Source organism: Euprymna scolopes, chromosome 24 (genome assembly GCF_053919585.1).
Source record: "Euprymna scolopes isolate OS-2025 chromosome 24, ASM5391958v1, whole genome shotgun sequence".
Classification (NCBI taxonomy): Eukaryota; Metazoa; Mollusca; class Cephalopoda; order Sepiida; family Sepiolidae; genus Euprymna; species Euprymna scolopes.
In genome coordinates this window covers 39,222,706-39,243,694 of record NC_136505.1, presented here as the reverse complement: position 1 = coordinate 39,243,694, position 20,989 = coordinate 39,222,706, and the positions used below count along the sequence as shown (strand labels likewise).

General features: G+C 29.7%; 1 protein-coding gene across 1 annotated transcript in view; it reads right to left on the bottom strand.

The window, feature by feature from the left end:
- LOC145246663 (nuclear cap-binding protein subunit 1-like) overlaps positions 1–20,989 on the bottom strand; it is a 64,812-nt gene that overhangs the window by 13,241 nt on the left and 30,582 nt on the right. The window contains exons 12-21 of the mRNA XM_080108374.1: positions 19,620–19,683; positions 18,510–18,620; positions 16,170–16,234; positions 14,448–14,585; positions 9,997–10,100; positions 8,781–8,900; positions 7,315–7,414; positions 5,063–5,156; positions 3,658–3,761; positions 1,157–1,271 (exon numbers count right to left, since the gene is read on the bottom strand). Coding sequence (XP_079964500.1) covers positions 1,157–1,271; positions 3,658–3,761; positions 5,063–5,156; positions 7,315–7,414; positions 8,781–8,900; positions 9,997–10,100; positions 14,448–14,585; positions 16,170–16,234; positions 18,510–18,620; positions 19,620–19,683 — 1,015 coding nt within the window. The remainder of the gene's footprint in view (positions 1–1,156; positions 1,272–3,657; positions 3,762–5,062; positions 5,157–7,314; positions 7,415–8,780; positions 8,901–9,996; positions 10,101–14,447; positions 14,586–16,169; positions 16,235–18,509; positions 18,621–19,619; positions 19,684–20,989) is intronic.

Here is a 20,989-nt window from a genome sequence, read left to right as displayed (position 1 = left end):
AGAAAACTAACAGACAACTATGGCACATAAATGTTGGGGATCTATAATCGTTGAGAGAAAATACATGGTATCACAAATGGTGCTGTGACCAGGATTCAAACTTGGATTACCTGGGTGGTCTTATACTGGGAATCACAAATATTTCATGGTAAAAAAAAAAACAAACAAAAAAAACATACACATTAACTTTTAGTAAAATTTTTTTCTTCTATACATATACATTGTGCACTAGTTTCTCACATTGAAAATAAAAATTTCAAATATATTTGCAGTTGTCAGCCACAATCTAATATTAATAAAGTTAATTTGTATGTAGGGAGGCATCATCATTCTTAAATATACAGCGCCTGATATCCCCAAATCATCATTCATCTGGTACCATCCAAGCTCAACATTGCTTAACATGCGCCAACATGAGTATGCCATATATGATGGATTTTGAGCAAAAGCTAATGAAGGAAAAGTTTTATATTTGGGGGTAAAAAAAAAAAAAAAAAAAAAAATTTTTTTAACCCTTCGAAGATAAAGCAGGGTCTTTCCTGGCTGAAGTCAATTTTCAGCATTCATGGTCACAACTGTATGTAAAATTTCATGAAAAACTACAACAGATATTTTGAGAAATTTAGAAAGCAAACAAAGAGAAACCAAATATCAATCATTTCTGATGACCATCGGGAACCAAAATATGAATATGCGATAATTTCATTACATGAACCCGAAGAATAGTATAAAATTATTTAACTTAATATTGAGAAAAAAATTAGCATCAGTGTGAAATGAAATTCTTTGCCAATTAAAATTAAATACATTTATATTATATTAAAATTTGAGTAAAGTTCCTGTCGTATGGCAGAGATAAATGTTACATGTTTGAAAAAAAAATAAAAATAAAGCATTAAAAGAACAGGGATTTTAATTTCAATCAACATATTCTTCAAATCACATTCAAGATTTTTTGTGACTTCAAGAATAAACAATTCACCCAACCCACTCCTGTAGGAGAAGAAAAAAAATATATCTTGCCTATCTCTTTGCCACTCACCAATTTGCAAGCTTGCTTAGAAATGATAGACATACAAACATCAAAATAGGGATACATCTTGTACTAATAATACTAACATTAGAAAAAAAAAAAAAAAATGTATACTAAACTTACCTTATGCTGAGCAGCTTCAAATTTTTCTCGGGCTTCATCCACTTCTTTCTGCAGTTTACTCACATGTTTACACATTTTTTTAATGGTGCTGTGCATAATTTCCCAAACGTGAAAGCTGCATATAAAAATAAAATCAATTGATAAGTTGTGAACAAAATTATAAAAATTTGTGGTACTTGTACAGTTTAATCAAGACATTAAAAAAATGAAAATATCGAAAAATTTGAATTGTATGTATTCATTATGGAATGAAGTTCTCCGAAAAAAATTTCACTTAACTTAATCAAGTAGTGTTGTTTTTTTTTTTTTTACAGCGAAAAACAATTTATGATACCGAGCAAAAGGTTCGATTTTTAGGAATAAAAGCTAGCATTAAAGATAGGGAGAGAGTGTCAGTGCTTTAAATTGAGTTATCTCTCCGTGGCGTTTTTAAAAATCCAAACAAAATTTTTTTAAAAAAATCAAAAGATGGTTACCTTCAATGTGCTGCTGCAAAAACAAACCAAAAAAACTACTTGATCAAATTAAGTGAAATTTTTTTCGGAGCTCTCCAGTTCAAAACGGATATGTACCATATGACCTTTATTTTTTCGATATTTTCATTTTTTAATGTCTTGATTAAACCAAATTTGTAAATAAAATTGGAAAGTTTGCACTGAAAGGTTTACATATTTTAATCATTTTTTTCCAATAATGTTTTGTAAAGGCTAAAAAGGAAACACTTGAAATGTATCAAAACTTTAAACTATATAGTGTTTATCTTTCTTTCCAAGAATTCAATTGAAAGCAGATCTTTATACAAATATCAAAAGCTTTCACTCAAAATTTTGTAAAGAAAAAGAGGAGAGATAAAAAAAGATAAAAATGTATGAAGAGCTGCAGTTTTACACTAAAATTTAACATTATTTCCAGTCCAAGTGAAGTTAAATTTCCCCTCACCAATGCATCGAGAGATAAAAAAAAAATATCGTATGATCATTAGTGCAATGTAATATATGACAAAATTACAGTCAGAAAAATATCAAAGAAACCAAGAAAGAAATACAGATTTTTTTTTTTGGAATAAAATGTCATACGATTACAGAATCATGTAAAGAAAATATTTCATTGAGTTTGGAATAAAAGTTTCCCATCTTTTTGACGGGCTTGGCCTTTTGGCCAAGATCAAAGTGTAGTATCTGATCCGGCAGATACTGCAATCAAAAACTATTGTCCTTGTGACAAGGAGCTTCTGGTCCGTGTAGGGGCAACCCTATATTACCATGAGAGGTTCGCACTACTAGCTTCCCTCCCCTCTCTTGGAGAGCTGCCCCCCCCCTCTCCACATTAAAAAACGGCCTCATGCCTAATTTGCTCTTGTGGGGAAGCAAATAAATACCAAATTTGAACAAATTTCTTCAGCGGCAGTGGAGACTTTTGGAGTTGTTTGCCTTCATTCAATTACATTTGGATTTGTCCAGAATTATCCCTACATAAAAAGATAAAGAATCAGTGCTTCTTTGTTATTAGAGTAAAGTTCAAAAATTTGAAATATTGAGTTTCAAGTGAAACCAATGGTATCTACGTAATTATGTCGCAGTAATGAACATATCCAAAAATTATGAAAAATGATAAGATGGAAAATTATTACTGAAAACAGTTTTTGAAGAAAATAAACGAAATTTGATTTTTGCTAAATTGGTTGAAGTTTTCAGAAAATCATTACAATTCAATCTCTCCAGTTCCTTTTTTAAGCAAAACTCAAGTTTCACTAATTGTCTTCGAAAATTGTTTTCATTAATAACTAATTTTCCTACCTAATTGGTTATGAAATTTTTGGAAGTGTTCATTACTGCAACATGACAATTAAGTAGACATCATTGGTTTTACTTGAAATTCAAGATTGCGAATTTCGCTGTGATAACAGATGCACCAAAAAATCTGCATGACAAACGAAAATATTCCCAAAATCATATCAATTATTTTAGTTTTTATTAAAAAAAAAAAAAAAAATCATTAAGCGATTAATGGGAATTAGTAAGCATTACAAAATAAATTTAGTATGAATTGCTGAGTAATCTCCCTTTGTTTCTAGTGATATTTTTCAAGATGGCAGAGTCGCTTCTCAGGATACTCATAAAAATTGATTTTCTTATTTAAAAATAAGACTACTTGATCAATTTATGTGATTTTTGGAATATGCTATTTTCGTTTCATCACGAGTACGTACATCAGACAGATTTTTATTTTTGTTTTTCAATATAGGTGGAATTCTGGACAAGGACCCTTTTTTCTTTTAACGATTGCTTAATTGTGGTAAATTTTCCAGCGTCTAACACTCTAAATTGAAGGGGTGAGGTTTTTCTGCTACTCATATGAACCCGTGTATTTTCATTGCATCCTCGAGGGTACAACACACACCTCGTTCGTCTTTAAGATTATATATATATATATAAATGAAATAATTATGTTTTTATTCTAAAAAGAAAACATGTCATTCATATTTTGTAAAATTGTCTTACCTTGTAAATTCATGACTCATCTCTGGTGAAAAAAGCCAATTTGCAACAGCTGAACATTCAATCACTTGTGTCTTCAATAATTTGTCAATCAATACAACCAACATCTAAATAAGTAAAGAGAGTTTCCAGACATTAAAAAAAAAAAAAAAAAAAAAAAAAAAAAGCAACAATTTTAAAACTTTATTTCACTTTAGTTATAAATTGATAATATTAAAAAATGGTTGGTATTTTTTCCATTAATAACTTAGAATAACACAAGGAACTTTTAAAAAATAAAATAAAAATTCACAACCCTTTCTGAATCCATGCAAATACAGCAGAAAAAAAAAAATTTTTTTACCTGGCCTATGAAGTATTGTTTGACCTAGTATTGATACAATATAAGAATGGGGAGGGGAGGGGGTAATAATAAAAGTTTCAGAGTTGGAGCAGGAGTTTCTGGTGTTCTGTTATTTTTGCTGGGTAATGGGTTCTATTACTTACAACAAATATCTCACTTCACGTTTCCAAGTTGCCGCCTTATATGTATATAATTCTCAATAATCACCATTATTTTGCCATTTAACAGAGCTGCCATGCATTCTCACACACATTATCTAAAACTGGTTCTTATGCAGAATACAAACAGCATTATCAACATTTCTGGACAGATTACATAAATCCACTAGAAAGTGCTCAACAAAAACTTTTCCAAAAAATATTGATCAATGTTTGAACCATAAACGTTATGCTTAAAAAATGGTATTTGCAGTTTATAGACTATGCTGCAATAATATTGTTAACAGGGAAGCAGAGAGGGGGGGAGGGGCTTATTAAAAGAAAAAAAAATATTCTGTATTTTCATCTAACAATTTAATAAACAAATAACAGTTTGCAATTTTTTTTTATCAACTCTTTTTCACCTCCAAACAAGGTATATTACCACTTGGACATAAGGTTGGTTGGTTGTTTTTGTTTTACGGCATATCAACCTTTTTCAGGTTATTTAATGCCGAATCTAGTTATTTTGAGGAACGATTTTTAATGGAGTATATATATAGTTTTTTTCTTTTTTTTTTAAAGTCAGATTTTATTTAACCCATAGTTGGGACCCTAACAGGTACTACCACTCCGGGAGCAATAGCAATTAAAGGGTGGCTCCACACTCCCTAAGGCCCGCAAGGTGGGGCCTCACCATCGGATATAGTTTTAGGTCATATCCAGGACCTAGACATAAGGAGCTACTATTTATGATGTCTAACAGGAAACTGTCAGATACTGTGGTTTCTTCATTGGCTAAGCGTTTCAGCACCTTTCTGTGGTTTATATACCAACAATATGGTCAGTATTCTGCATAAGCACCCAAAACTAAATACACTTTGTGCCAATAAATCTATTTTGTATTTGAACATTGAAAAGAACTTACTTGCTGATGTGTCTTCCATAAGTCATACAGAGTTTTCAATAAGCAAATTTGTCCTTCTTCTGTGTCTACCAACGTTTTAAATATATAATGAAACCTAAAAAGAGGATTTAGTCAATGAACATTTAAATATCATCATTTATGTGCATTTTTTTTTTTTTTTTTTTTTTTTTTTTACAAAATACCACATTTTACAACATTTTTCAGAGTTTGATTATTGCTGCCAATTAACTAGTTTTCAAGCAAGTCAATTGCAAGTAACAAAAACCCTATTAGCTTAAAGATAAGAAAAGAAACTAACATTAGTGTATGTTTGAACAAAAAGGAATGCAAAAAGAAATATATCTAAGCCAAAACCACAATATGGAAATAAAAATGTATTTGTACCAGTGTTAGGATGATTAATCAAAGTCAAAACTTTTTTTGGCGGTAATGGAATTGTATTCAAATTGGAAAATTTTTTTAGCCTAATTTCAGATAACAAAAATGTTTTTTTAAATTAAAATTTTAAAACTTAATTTTCTATTACTGGTATCCACGACAAAATAATAAAAAAAAAAACTGAAACTATCAGTAAAACTAAAATCAAGATCATAATATCAAATTTAGGTTAAAAATGTTATTGAACCATACCAAGGGTGAAAATGGTAAATTAGATGAAGAGGAAACTTGGCACAATTGATAAAATATAAATGGAAACCTCAGAATGGGTATCAAAATCTTAGATACAATACATAAAGAGAAAACAAAAAAAAGTTTGTCAAACATATTTAAGTGGATGAGGTCCCTACCCTCACACCCAACTGAAATTCTATTTTAGAATTGGAACGAGAAGTTTAAAATTGAATGAAAATCAGAAAAAATATTGGCATCGTCCAATCACTAATCTGTACATATTACATGATAAACATTTAAAATACCGTTATTGTTAATATTTGTATGACGGCTGTGTTTTAAAGAATTTAGAATTTAGTATAAAAATAAGGAAGAGAATGAAATTAATCTAAAACAGAATTTTTTTTTATAATGTAAGAATTAAATTAAAGTATCATTTTTGAAAGTAAAACAGTTTTATTTTAAACTAGCAGGGCTACTTGGTTTCACCCAAGATCCTAAATTCCATAAATTAAGAAGCCTTCAAAAAAATAAAAGTAAAACTAAACAATCTGCTTAGCATTGTAATTTTAAATGTCTAATTTTATTTTAGCATAAAATTAAGAGCAAAAAATAAAATTATGTCTTAGGTGAGGTTTGAACTCACAAACTGTGTCTAAGCACAGAAAACTAACTGATTGACCAATAGCAGCAGGTACAAAATGGATCTTATTAAATACATAAACCAGGCTGTCTTATTTTTCTTTATTTCTTGTTCCTCTTTAAAGTTACCAAAGGCAACTAAAAAAAAAAAAAGTACCCTCATTTTCACCGGTTTGAAGATTGAAGAAATTATTCTAGCACCTAGTAATTTGAATTAGTATTAGGATGTAAGACTGTGCAGGAGTCATCTGACTTATTTTATCATTTTAATAAGAACTGTTGATTGGATTAAATATGAAATTCAATGAAATCGATTATAAATAAAAATTTTGTTAGCACAGACCAATAGTCATATTTTATAGATAAAGCAGATTTTTTTTTTTTTAATCTGTAGTATTAAAAAAAAAAAAAAAGTTTCATTCGTAAAAGTAAACTTATATGAAGTATAATTAAAATATGTGACTGGAATTTCAGTTTCATATTTTACAAAGTAAAAACATCTTAAATTAACTTATGTTTTATTAAATTTGCATTAAAATTATCCAATATTCTGTAGATTCATTTTATTTTTTTTATCCTCCAAATTTTGTTTTTAGGATTTACATAGACGAAGACATGGGGGGGGTAGCATTTAGTTTAATTAGAACCAAGTTATGCTTCTTAATTTTAGAGATGAGGATTAATTGTATAAGTGTTCTCATCTTGTGTCAATTTTACAACGTTTCAGCCGAAGTAACTTCCAACTTTCTTGTCAAACTTTGGAATCTGAACAGAATCTTATTTAATCAACGGGAGTAACATTCTCTAGTTCTATCAGCCATAACTTGGTAAAAATCTCAGGTAATTTGTAATTGTATTTTCAGTGTCACCCACATTGAGAATTGAACCTACAACTTCCTCCAAAAGAAAAAGTACTTAATCCACTACACCACGGATCCTGGAATGTTTCTGGTGTTTTAAATTGGAGAGATTCATGAAATAAATACTTATATACTTACTTTGCAACAGCCGAGAAAGAATGACTGAAGGATTTTGAACCCAAGAATAAAATGGTTGAAACAAAGACATCAATTTTTAAAGGGTTGTGGTTTGGTTCATCTGAAAATAAGAGGGCAACGCAACTTTAACATTTTTTAACACTGATGTACATAATATTTGTATAGAACTTTACATTTTTAGTATGAGATTTAATATTTGAGTGTTCAGCTATCAAGGCATTATTTCAAACCCAGACAATCGATTTCACATATATCTAACTGATATCTGAACTTTAACGGAGAGAACCCTTATCGAACAATTTCCTACAATCATCTTCTTCCTATATTAATTGTGAACATGCATGATCAAACCACAAGAACAAGAAAAAATGTAAAAAAATAAACATAATTAAAAAATGCACATAACATATTAGAAATATTTCTAATTATACAACATTTGGACTTTGGTTATCTGCAGACGCAACATCAACAAATCTTACAGTTGATGCAAACAGTAAACCAATAAACCAGAGAGTAAGAGATTAAAAAAAAAAAAAAAAATACTAACATTTGACAGAGGGATAAATCCAAAATTTCGTAAAGTTTCAAACCTCCATAAGATACTAGTGATTGAGAAAAATTAAACATAAGATTTAAAAAAAAAAAGAAAAAAAAAGAAAAAAAAAGAAAAGAAAAAAAAAGAAAAGAAAGAAAAAAGAAAAGAAAAAAATAAAGAAAAGAAAAAAAAAAGAAGAAAAAAAGAAAAGAAAAAAAGAAAAGAAAAAAGAAAAGAAAAAAAAAAGAAAAGAAAAAAAAAGAAAAGAAGAAAAAAAGAAAAGAAAAAAAGAAAAGAAAAAAGAAAAGAAAAAAAAGAAAAAAAAAGAAAAAAAAAGAAAAGAAAAAAAAAAGAAAAGAAAAAAAAAGAAAAGAAAAAAAAAGAAAAGAAAAAAAAGAAAAGAAAAAAAAGAAAAAAAAGAAAAGAAAAAGAAAAGAAAAAAAAAGAAAAGAAAAAAAAAGAAAAGAAAAAAAAAGAAAAAGAAAAAACTCTTTTGCAACTTTCTTTCAAAACCCAGTATATTCTCACATTATTTTAGCCTTCTAAAAATTTATCTGAAAATAAATTTTTTATTTAATCTTTTTTTATCTCCAAATTAAAAGAGCATCATACTGATATCAAATATCTAAATTTTATTAAATTTAATAGGATGACAAACAATTTTGTTTTTATTTTATTTATGAACAACAACAAAAAATTCTAATAGGCTTTGAGATTTTTTTTTAACCCTTTTAAAATTCATACCGTTATAACAAAAAAAATTTTTTTTAAATAATAATCAAGAGTAAACTTGATATAGATCTCCATAAATATAAACACATATGCACGCACAAATATGTGTACATATAATACAGAAATAGTTTAGAATGCAAAATCTTTAATTCTTTAAAAAAAAAAAAAATCTTTTTTTTTTTTAATTATTAAAACTTACTTTCATCATCTTGTAGCGGATTAGGCAAATCTTTCAGAATATCTAAAGCTTCTTGGGGGCTACATTTTTTCTTCAAAGACTCTTGAAGTTGATGGGCTACAATGGTTCCAGGAAGGGATCCTACAAAAGAAAAACATTTTCTTAAATTATATTTTATGTGAAAAATAAATATTTTACTTAAAATACAAATTGAGGAGTGAGCGAAGTAGGTTACATACATTTTTTCTCCCACTTAAAGAATTTTTTTTTTTATTTAAGTAACAAAGTAAAACAAAATTAAAAAGGCTTGGTCTATGAGACATCGAAACTTTTTTCTAACAATTTTGAAGTGTTGATTTGGAAATAAATTCATTCTCAAATAAAAAAAAAAATCTGTACAATGTATGTACCTATGACTGGATTGGTTGGTTGTTTTTGTTTTACGGCATATCAACCCTTTTCAGGTTATTTAATGCCGACTTCAAAGATTTTGAAGAAAATTTTTTTAATAGAATATATTTGTTGTTTTCAAGTCGGTTTCTATTTAACCCATAGTTGGGACCCTAACAGGTACTACCATTCTGGGTCAGAGTGAACCTGGGAGCAATAGCAATTAAAGGGTGGCTCCACACTCCCCAAAGCCCGCAAGTTGGGGCCTCACCATCAAATATAGTTTAAGGTCATATCCAGGGCCCCCTATGACTAGAAGAAAATATCTTATACCAAAAATCATATAAATTTATGTGGTTTTATTTTTATAAAGAAAATAATTTTTAAGCGAACGAATTTTACCTTTTATAACTTTTTATAATATTGCAAATGTTTGAATTATTTGTAGTTATTTTCTTTGTTCCTTTAGCCTTTTCACAATGGCATTGCAAAATGGCATTTCGTCATTTAGCCATAAAATTTGATTTTCATATTTAAAAATAAAGTTATTTGATCAATTTACATGATTTTTGGTGGGCAATATTTTCTTTTTGACCCAAGTACATACATGATATGGACTTTTCTTTATTTTTTTTTTCAAATTGGAGTCTGGACAAGCACCAAATAAAAAAATTGAATATGTAATTAATAAAATTTTAGTTAAAACAAATGACAAACTTTCATGTTATTTATCCCAGGCAACGCTAGATTTCTTAATCTTTTTATTAAAACAAAAACAAACTTATTAGCGTTTTATGTTTGTGCATATCTTGTAATTCATGTTAAGAAATGATACAAAATGAAATACCTGCTCCTTCTTTGTCATATTTATAGTTGACAGTTGGTTTTTCGGGTAGCAATTTGGAGAAATCTGCTGGGATGAAGTCTTGAATTCTTTGATGATAGGACAAACTAGAAAAAGAAAAGAATTTTTATAAAAATCAAAATATCAAACAAAATAAATGTTTCTGAAATTTGGAGATGAGGATTGATTGTATTCTTTCGACCACATGGCATAGTACTCTATAAAATTCAATAGTGAAATTGAAGTTCAAGTGGAGTTGAAGTTTAGTGAAGGTTGAAGGTTCAATCCTCAATGCGGGCAACACTTAAAATACAGTTACAAATTACTTAGGACTTCTACCCAATCATGACTGATGGAACAAAAACATGCTACTCCCGTGAATTAAATTAAAGGATGAGTTTGAAAGTCTGTGCAGATTGCGGAGTTCGACAAGATACACTTGAAGAAAGTTTGAGATTACATTAACAATATTAATTAAAATCAAAAATTAAAAATAACACTCAAGATGACAACAGTAGTTCGAATAATCCAAATAATACGAATAAAAATAATCAGACAAATAATTTTAAATCATTAATATGGACAAGAGGTAGTGTGCAAACGCATCTTTGGTGGTTTTGCTATGCCATTTGTGGTCAAGTAAGAGAACCGATCAGAGATGATGTCTTCACTATTCAATTGGTGCAAATGCATTGGTTGGCAGCTGAAAACTTGGGCAACTTCCATCAAGGAGGATCTGAATCCAAATTTCCAGCCTGCAAGTCGCTCATTTTCATAGATAAAATTTGGACTTGTTTGCCATCTCAGCAGAGCCCGTGGATAGATTACTTGAACCAAGGATGTATAGATCAAGAAAGTAACTTACTAAACCCATCCAGGGTGTGCATACCACAGTACAATTAAAGAAAAAGGTAGCAAAATGTATAATGTGGACTGACAACCTGAATATGCTAAATTTGAATTCAGTTTGTTCCATAACACCATTTTCATTTACGTTGACAGTCTTCATCTTAATCTGTCCTATAAATACCCAATTCTATAAAGAATAAAGAAATCAATGCAATCAATAGAATATCAAGCAGATCAAAACAGTTTTACAATGCTGATCCATACAAATGTACTTTGTTATATGAACAGATAGAAATAAAAAAACAATTAAAACCTAAATTGAATCAATTTGGAACTTAAATTGTAATCTTTTGTAAATAATTATATGAAGTGGTACTTGTACAGTTTAATCAAGACATTAAAAAATGAAAATATCGAAAATAGGTTATATCGTACGTATCTGTTTTGGACTAAAGATCTCCGGAAAAAAATTTCACTTAATTTGATCGAGTAGTTTTTTTGTTTTTACAGTGGAAAAACATGAAAGCGCGTTGAAGTCAGCCATTATGGAATTGATTGAACTTGCCACGGGGAGATAACTCCAGTTAACGCGCCGACACTCCCTCCCCATCTTTAATACTAGCTTTTATTCCTAAAAATTGAACCTTTTGCTTGATATCATAACAAATTGTTTTTTTTTTCGCTGTAAAAAAAGCAAAAAAAAAAAAAAACCCTTGATGAAATTAAGTAAAATTTTTTTTTCAGAGAACTTTGTTCCATAACAGATACGTACAATTTAAACTTTTCGATATTTTAATTTTTTTATGTCTTGATTAAACTGTACAAGTACCTATAAAGCAATTGTGGCACTATATACTAATGCAAACAGCTTGGATTTACATTTTTGGATTTTACTGTCATTGGATACTTTACCTTTCACCAGACTATCCATTCACGTGAAATCACCTTTTTCTTCACCATATTTCCTCTGCTTCACTTTTTGTTATCAAGTAAGATCTTTAACTTACTTGCAGTTTCATCAAATACTTTTGTATACAAAATCCGATCCAGCATTTTGCTAATTCCTACCCTCTGATGAGAAGGAAAGTATTTCTTCGAAACTCTGCGGATTAAGGACTATCCATTTATTAAGCATTTCCTTTTCAGATTAAATGTTTTTAACTCTTTTTCAAAGTGTTTTTTTTAACATGTTTTATTAACTATTTGCTCTCTTTCTCTCTCTCTCTCTATATATATATATATATATATATATATATATATATATATATATATATATATAGATACACACACACACTAGCTAGATGCCCAGTGTTGTCCGGTCGTACAATACACTTAACTATAATATTTTATTTTATGCAGATTGCATACATCCTCTGTTGAATATTATATATTATGAGGAATAATTTGCCTAGTGGACGAATTCGAAAAAAAAAAAAAGAAAATAATAATAATATTGATAATGTCGTTCATCAAATTCTGTCCGTGTTTGTCATATCCCCTCAGCTGATTTTTGGGCATAACGATCTTAAAACTAGTCTTTCTTCTCTTATAGATAAAAAAAAAAAAAAAAAAATTTTTTTACAGGGAATATTTTATGTTACACCGGTCAAGGTTACACTGGTATTTATTCTCCTGTAAAAATTCTTTTTATCTATAAGAGAAGAAATATTTTCAAGATCGTTTTTCTTTTTGATACTTATCGGATAAATTTCGGTAAAAAACATATCTAAGAACACTGCCAGAAATATTAATTAAATTTGTGTGAAATTTGCAAAAGAGTTTTGGAACCTAAGAGGAAGCAACTCACACAAAGTGACTTTTATACAATAGTAGAAATAACATACAAATGACAAAAATCTATATTCCAAATTTCATGATGTTGCGACCATCTTACAATTTATTCCTTAAAGTACATTGACATTCACAATTCTTGACAGCACTTGTTTTGTAGCACAAAATCATTCATTTAATTTTGATATTAATCAATGAATCTATTCTGCCCTTAACTCATCAGAAGAAATAGCACCTATCATTAAATAAAAAAATAAAATAAAATGCATCTGGGCATATATATTATTTTAATTGGAATTCATTATTGAGATGAGTATTATTTATATTAATTTATTGCGGACTATTATTCTCATCTTTATTAGTTGTTTCACAATGTTTCGGCCAACTATTCCTTTGGTCTTCGTCAGGTGGTAACCGCGACAGATAGGAACTAACTGCATTCTCAGCAATCACTGCCATCTGTAGTTGTCGTCGTCTCCCCACGTTTTTGGCTACGGTTCCAGATGAGAATTGTCTGAAGATAGTGGTTTTAATCCTACCCAAAGCCAGCCAGAGGCTTACTTGGACAAAAACGTGGTGAGACGACAACAACTACGGATGGCAGTGATTGTTGAGAATGAAGTTAGAAGATTCGAAGTTTCTATCCGCCGCGGTTACCACCTGAAGGCCAGAGGAATAGTTGGCTGAAACGACGTGAAACAACAACTAAAAAAGATGAGAATAATAGTCCACAATAAATAAATTAGCATCTGGGCATGATTACAAAATCTGAAAATTGGGAGAGAAGTTGCAATTACCTTTTATTTTTTTTCTTTTATTACACCATTTAAAATTTTCAAGTAAAGTCAGTAAAATTTAAATTTTACTATTAATAAATTGTACTTATTTTGATATACACTAAAAATATTTTATTAATTTATTATTTATATGTAATCTATATATGCTTACTTAGATAATATTAATTATAATAATATCTATAACATATCTGTATATTTATTTAATTTTTATACGAAACTAATTACAAAATATATTGAATTTTTATTAGTTGATTTGACATAAATTTTATATCCATTTAGAATTCTATTTTATTAATATTTTAATTAAATTAGATTAACTAAATTCTTTTATAATTTAATTATTTATAATGTATGTGTGTGTATCTATATATGCTAATCTATAATTATTGATTCTTATATTGAATTTAATTGTATTTGTGTTGTTCCTCTGAGATGTCTGAAATAAATGGTACACTTTGAAATTCCATTTACATTCTAGACTACAATAAAGATTCTCAAGTTTTAAAAATTGCACTTGAAGGTCAGAAATTGGCTGAATCATAAACACAAGGTCAAAATAAAAGAGCCTTTTCTAATAAGAAAAAAGTTTTCATTCGACTAAACTGTCAAAGCTACATCAAGTCAAGTAATGTTTTTTTTCCCCCAAGTAAAAGCTGACAAATATGAGTAAAAGAAAGTTGAAGATGCAGATTTATTTGATAAAAAAAGAAAATCTAACGAGTCATTTTCTATTTTTATGCTATCTCAAGCAGGAATGACAATTCTTTCTACAAAAAAAAAAAAAAATCTGTATAAATTATCCTTGCTTCTAAAAAAAATCTGAATAGTTAAACTACTTAGTTGTTATTGAAGTGCACCAAACTTTAAGAGATTATTTATGGCTTTATTTGACTAAAAAAAAATAAATATTCATGGTAGTACGAGCATAAACAATGCACCAATAAAATGAAATGTCTAATGATGTAAGAAGCGAATAGAATAGGGCGTTAGAAATCAATAAAAGTAAATGTTCTTTACCGTAAAGCTTTTAATAGGGTTTCTCTGATGAACTTTGCCTTTGGTTTTTCAATATCTATAGCCACGCACGATGACCAATCTTCCCAGCTCCAACGGAACTGAAAGTTACTCAAGTGATATGCAAACCAATTAGCAAATCTGAAAAAAAAAATTCAACGAAAATTAACAATGTATATAGGATTTACAACAGAAAAAAAAGGGCCTTTTTATAATATTGGTTGTTTGTATATCTATTTATATAAAGTTATGCATATGATTCACTCCTAAACTAAGGACTTTTGAAACAGCTGCTAGATATAAATGGCCTAAATGTGGGTTATATTTAATTTTATGCAAACGAGAAATAATGAGAGTGAAATTCCTTGTGGAAAATTCAGATATTTTCGACTTCTGTAAAATTTTAGCTATAGGCATTAGACATCGATAATTATTCTTTAAATTTCAGTTTCTTTGAAGTATTTTAAAAGAGTTTTGTGGGCATAATATGGGTACTGAGTAAAATATGTGAGAAAAAGTGTAAAAGTATACTTTTTCTAACATTACTCTTTTGAACTTTATAATTTTCAATTTTTACACTAACCAATCATGTTATAGCAAGTCTACAAAAATATTTTGCTAATTATTTTCCTCTGAAGGAAAAAAGCCAAATTTTTGAAACTCCATGGAATCTATCTTATATTCTTTGTTTTTGATAAAAAAAAAAAATTTGTAAGTATTAATTTGAATAATTTAAACCTCATGTACATATTGTTTAATAATATATATTAATGTTGGGACGATTAATCGAAATCGGGAATCATAAAAATCAGAACTTTTGGAGGTATTAGAAAAATTTGTGTCTATTTTCTGATACCAAAAATGATTCCGTTGTCTTTATTTGATTTTGTTTAAAATAAAATCTTCCACTGCTGGTAGTAATAATAAAAAATATTAAGTTTAAATTAACACTAAAATCTATAGATCACACCCTTGTCCCCCCACAAATGTATTTTTATGTTTCAGAAAATATCTGCACATTTAACCCATGTTTTTACAGTAATCGGGAATAAATAACAACTCTATAGTTAAATATTTAGAGATTTATAAAGAATCGGAATCAGTAATTGTATCAGAATCGGGAAAACATCTTGAAATCATCCCATCACTAATATATTACACTACATACACACAGGTGCATGATCAAACAAAATCTTGTGTTTCTCTCGTCTGTACAAACTTTGATAAATACATATTGAATGGATTTTTTTATTACTATTAATCCAGTGTTTATTAAAATAAAAAATAAGTGAAAACTAAAATGTTTTTTGGTATTAGTTCACTTATTGATCTGTGCTGAAATAACGTTATTTAAAAAGCCATTCTTAACATGGGGAGGGGGGTGTTTTGTACCTATTCTGTATTTTAACCTTACAATTTATTAAAAAAAAAAAACATAAAACTTTAATTAAATTGGAAATACGATTAAAAAAATAGCGCGGATCAGTAAGTGCATTAGCACCTTTTTTTTTTTTTTTTTTTTTTAAATTTTTTAAAATTCCATTAAAAAAAAAAAATACAAAACTAGATTTGGAGCGATTTTTTTCTTTACTCTCCGGTGTAAATATGGCTAGTTATTAATATTTTAACATTATGATTAAAATTAGTTAAATTGTAAATTATTTTATAATTATTAAACAATGTTTTCAACAAAAATTTTATAAAATGAAATAGATTTGGCCTTACCTTACAATACAAGAAGCTTTCATTGTGTCAATCCGTTCAAACAACATTTCGGTAGCTTGAGCAAGCTATAACATTGTTAAGGAAAAAGAGGGCACAAACATACAATAAAGAAATACGGAAAACCATTTGAAAAGCCATTAAGACGTATCCAATTTAATTAAGAATATTATTTGATTTTAGACATTTTTTTTTTTAATTGTTTCAAATCAAATAATACTCAATATTTAGAAGCTTGTCACCAAGAAAATTTCATTGATTAAATTGATGAAGTAGAGATTTAGTATCTGTCTCAAAAAATAATTTCTCAATGTATCTAAAATAAATAAAATATTTTCACTTTATTTATTAATAAGATTAATTTTGTGGTACCTAAAAGCTCCAATCTATGCACTCCTTCCCCTTTCCAAACTTTCATGAAAAACACTCATCTTGCTGAAACCACCATCAATAGTTTCCCCTCACTCTTTATCTGTGCCTAAACCTAAAACGTAGATTCCATGAACAAAGCTCCTTTCTTAGAACTGCATGCCTATGGAACTCTCTTCCATTTGCCTGATATCCATCATTGACCCTTATTCTCAAGTAGCCTCCAGGCCTTGATAAGTGGTGACTCCTTTGTACAAAAAAAAAAAAAAGTGCAGCAGAATTACTGCTAGTTTGAGAGAGGATGCTCAATTTCTGTATAAGAAATGCAAGACAATGGAGATGGTAGAGAAAGTATATCTGGACGGCGAAGTTATTGATTGGTTGTTTTACAACATATCAACCCTTTTCAGGTTATTTAATGCCGAATACAGTGATTTTGAAGAAAAAATTTTTAATAGAATATATTTGTTGTTTTCAAGTTGGTTTCTATTTAACCCATAGTTGGGACCCTAACAGGTACTACCACTCCGGGTCAGAGTGGACCTGGGAGCAATTGTAAAAGGGTTGCTCCACACTTCCCAAAGCCCGCAAGCTGGAGCCTCACCATCAAATATAGTTTAAGGTCATATCCAGGACCCAAAGTTATTGAGGTTGTAGAAGTTTTGTTGTGATGATATCATTGGAGCAGGTGCTAGTGTGATTGCAATAATTATTGATTGATTGATTGGTTTTACGGCATATCAACCTATTTGCAATAATTAGGAATTGATAATATTCAGGGAACTTCTGTCATTACTAACCAGTAAAGCGTTACCACTGTCAACCAAGGAAAGAGTCTATCAGACATGTGTAGTTTGATGATGTCTGAAAGTGAAATCTGGCTAAGGGATGAGGATATGTGTTGCATGGAGAGAAATGATATGATAATGATATGATGGATGTGTAATGTTAGTCTTAAAAAAGAAAGGCTTAGTTCTGATGACATCAGAAGATTAAATGTGGATAGTATAGGGAGACGTGTGCAGAAGAAAGAATGGATAAGAGTTCTTGGATTAATAAATGTAGAGCAGTTGAGGTAGCAGTTCCAGTTCATAGTAGAAAGCCAAGAAAAGCATGGGAGAAAGTTATAAAATGGATCTTGGGGAAAGCAGGATAAATAAAGATCTAGCCAGAAGTGATCCACTTTGAAAGTTCAGAGTGTAAACTATCTCCTTCTGGTGATGTGAAAATGTGACAAAGGTTGGAAAGAGCCAACACTCTAGAGGAGGAGCACTCTGGCCTGCAAAAAATGCTTGGGCAGCCCACTCAGCATATCCAGGTAGGGACACATCAAGTGATTAGCAATAAACTAATCCCTTCTCAAAGAGAGAAGGCAAAACCGGGAAAGGTGGACCTCCTAGAACTGCACAGAAACATACCTCATTTAACAAGGAAAAAGCCATTTCAAAAATGGCCTAAACTCTTCTGGCTTTAGTGCTAAGAGAAAATGCTTGGCAGAGTTACTTTGGAATTCAATGTAAAACCAAATATGGCAATAATGAAAATCTTCAAATCTTATTAATTGTAACTTTCTGCAATACACTGTGTGCAGTATGACTATTTTTAAAAAGGAAATAAATTTTGCACAAAACACATGAATGTTGCAAGATAAAAAATCATGCCCCCCCCCCAACTTTTTTAAATTGCTACTACAGCTGTTAACGAGAATAGAACAGAGAAAGAATCAACCTTGTTGCCAACAACTACAAAAGATGAAGAGAGGAGAATGCTACGGTCACTACTATTACAGATAAACATCACAACTGATTGAACTGCCTATCTGCGACATGTAAGCAACAAAATGCAACATGTAACAGACCACTGTCGAGAGGATCTGCTAAAAATAAAAATACATTTAAAACAAATTGTTAGAAAAAAGTTTAAGCATGACTGTTTGCAATCATTGCCATCCATGTAGCGTTACAGAAAGGATACCACTTGAGGCATGGAACCAGGTTGGAGTTTGCAGAGCTCAATCAAGGTGGATCCATAGAAAATCTCGAGGTATGGCGGTCGAGGTAGCATGAATAACTGAGCAAACATTACCTAAAATAGAATAGAAATTTTTATATAATAATTGAGCAAACAAACCCACCATTGGGGAAAAATAGGCTTATTCAATAATATTTCACCTTTTATTTATACCAATCATTTAATTTATGAAACTTGATGTAAGTACAGAGCATATACAAATAAATGACAAAAATCTATATTACAAATTTTAAGATGTTGCCCATCTTACCATTAAGAAAATAAATATAAACTATTTATAAATAATAAATTAATAAAGTATTACATAAAATATATTTTGCGTTAATTATAACAATATATGACCAAATTGTATTAATATATTAGGATGACCTTGGTGATTTTACATTAGAATCTAAGATGGTGTAACTAAAACAAAACAATTGCAACTAGTCTTTCGATTTTTTCGGATTTTTGTAATTATGTCCATATTTCTTTTATCTTAAAATTGGTAAGTTCCTTTTCTTCTGAGGAGTCAGGGCAGAATAGCTTAAAAAATTGACATAATTATATGAATGATTCTGCGCTACGAAACAGGTGCTGTCAAGTATTGAACATTTTAAAATGCTGAAAGAAATAAACGGTAAGATGGACAACATCTTGAAATTTGGAATGTAGACTTTTTGTCATTTATATATATATATATATATATATATATATATATATATATACACACACACACACACACACATAAAAAAATATATATATATTCATAAAAATACATGGCAAAGATTTAGAGAAAAAATGCATCATGGGAAATTTATTATTAGTGAACATGAACTTTTGCATGCGCTTATATATCATTTCTTTTTTTTATCTGTTTATTAAAGCATTCTTATGGTGCCTAACAGAAAAAGAAGAAAGAAAACAAAAAACATTTGCGCCATTTGAATAAATATGCCACTTTTTTTTTCTTTTTTTTTTTTTTAAATTAAAGTTGTCTTTTCATAGAACCTAGACCAGAAGGGGATTTATATTTTAATTCACTAATCTGATGTATCAATCAATAATACCCACCTCAACAATCATATAATTCAAAGGAATTTTATTCTTTGTGTGAAAGCTGAGTAATAAAGCAGCACTGAAAAGAGAAGAAAAACATTATTATTAGAAAGATGACTTATCATGAGAAACGTTTCAACAATTACTTTATATACACACACAAAGACCATTATACTAACTACCACCAGAAAATTTGCCATGTTGAGAACATTACGAAGAAATTTAAAAAGCATGAACTCTGGTATTCAACAAAATTTGTGCACACACATAAAAAAATATATATATGTTCGATTAAACAGTGACAATCCTTATATCTGCAAACGTTTTCGATTTTCGTCCGTCATATGATTAGTTACAAAATTAAAATGGGTAAACTTAAGAAAATCACTTAAAACCATTTAAGTATACTCTCTTGCCCTTTGTATTGCACTTGGTCGAGGGTGGGTTTGTTTGCTCAAATGAGTAACACCGTGATGATGGAAAGGCGCAGGTTGATAGTTGAGACAGTAAGGATGACAGTGTTTTTTTTGTTTTTTTTTTAATTAATATATCTAGGAGCTGCTAGAAAGACCTTATTCTGCCTCTTGACAAAGTTAAAAATAGACTTCGTAGCATAGTGAAGGGATGCCTTTTTCTCTTCCCTGTAACCTCTTTTCCACAGAAGAGGTGTTGCGAGCCTGTCTCTGCTTTATCGTTATTTTCATGGCAAGTGCTCATCTCAACTCCAATCTATGGTCCCCCCCCCCTCACTTTTGACATGAGTAGAGGAGATTTCACATTGCTGGAAAAAAAAAAATGGGGATTTTATCTTTTGAGAGAATTGGGTGATCGTAATTAATGGCTTTCCTGGAGAGTGCAAAGATGGTGTCAGTAAATGTAAATGACAGGTCAAAGAGATTGATAAGAAGAAAAGGGGGGGGGGTTATTGTCTTTGGCTTCATATGGCAACCCAAGGGAGTCATTGACCGCTTCTTCCCCGTCGACCAGATTATTTGGATAAACAAATAGAGGAAAGAGAGAGAGAGAAGGAAAGGACTAATAAAGAGAGAGAGAGGAAGAAAGAAAAAGCCCCAAATTAGAAGTTTCAGAGATAATAAAAAGTGTCTTCTTGGCCAGTTTGAGACAGTTCGTTGGGGAGTGCGACTTTGATAGTTGAGAATTTGAGATCTCGGCCGTTGGATGTGTTTGCATTCGGCAGCCTTTTGCAACCATTATAATCACACACCAAGAAGCCAATTTGATCCCCAAGTTTAGAAATGCCCAGAGTTCATATTCTTATGAGACTATACCTGTAACAACTTTGAATAACTTCTGAATAATTATGTTACGAAAAATACTGCCTTTGTGATTTTTTGTTGTTTTTCTGCAGTTGTGAAATGAATTCT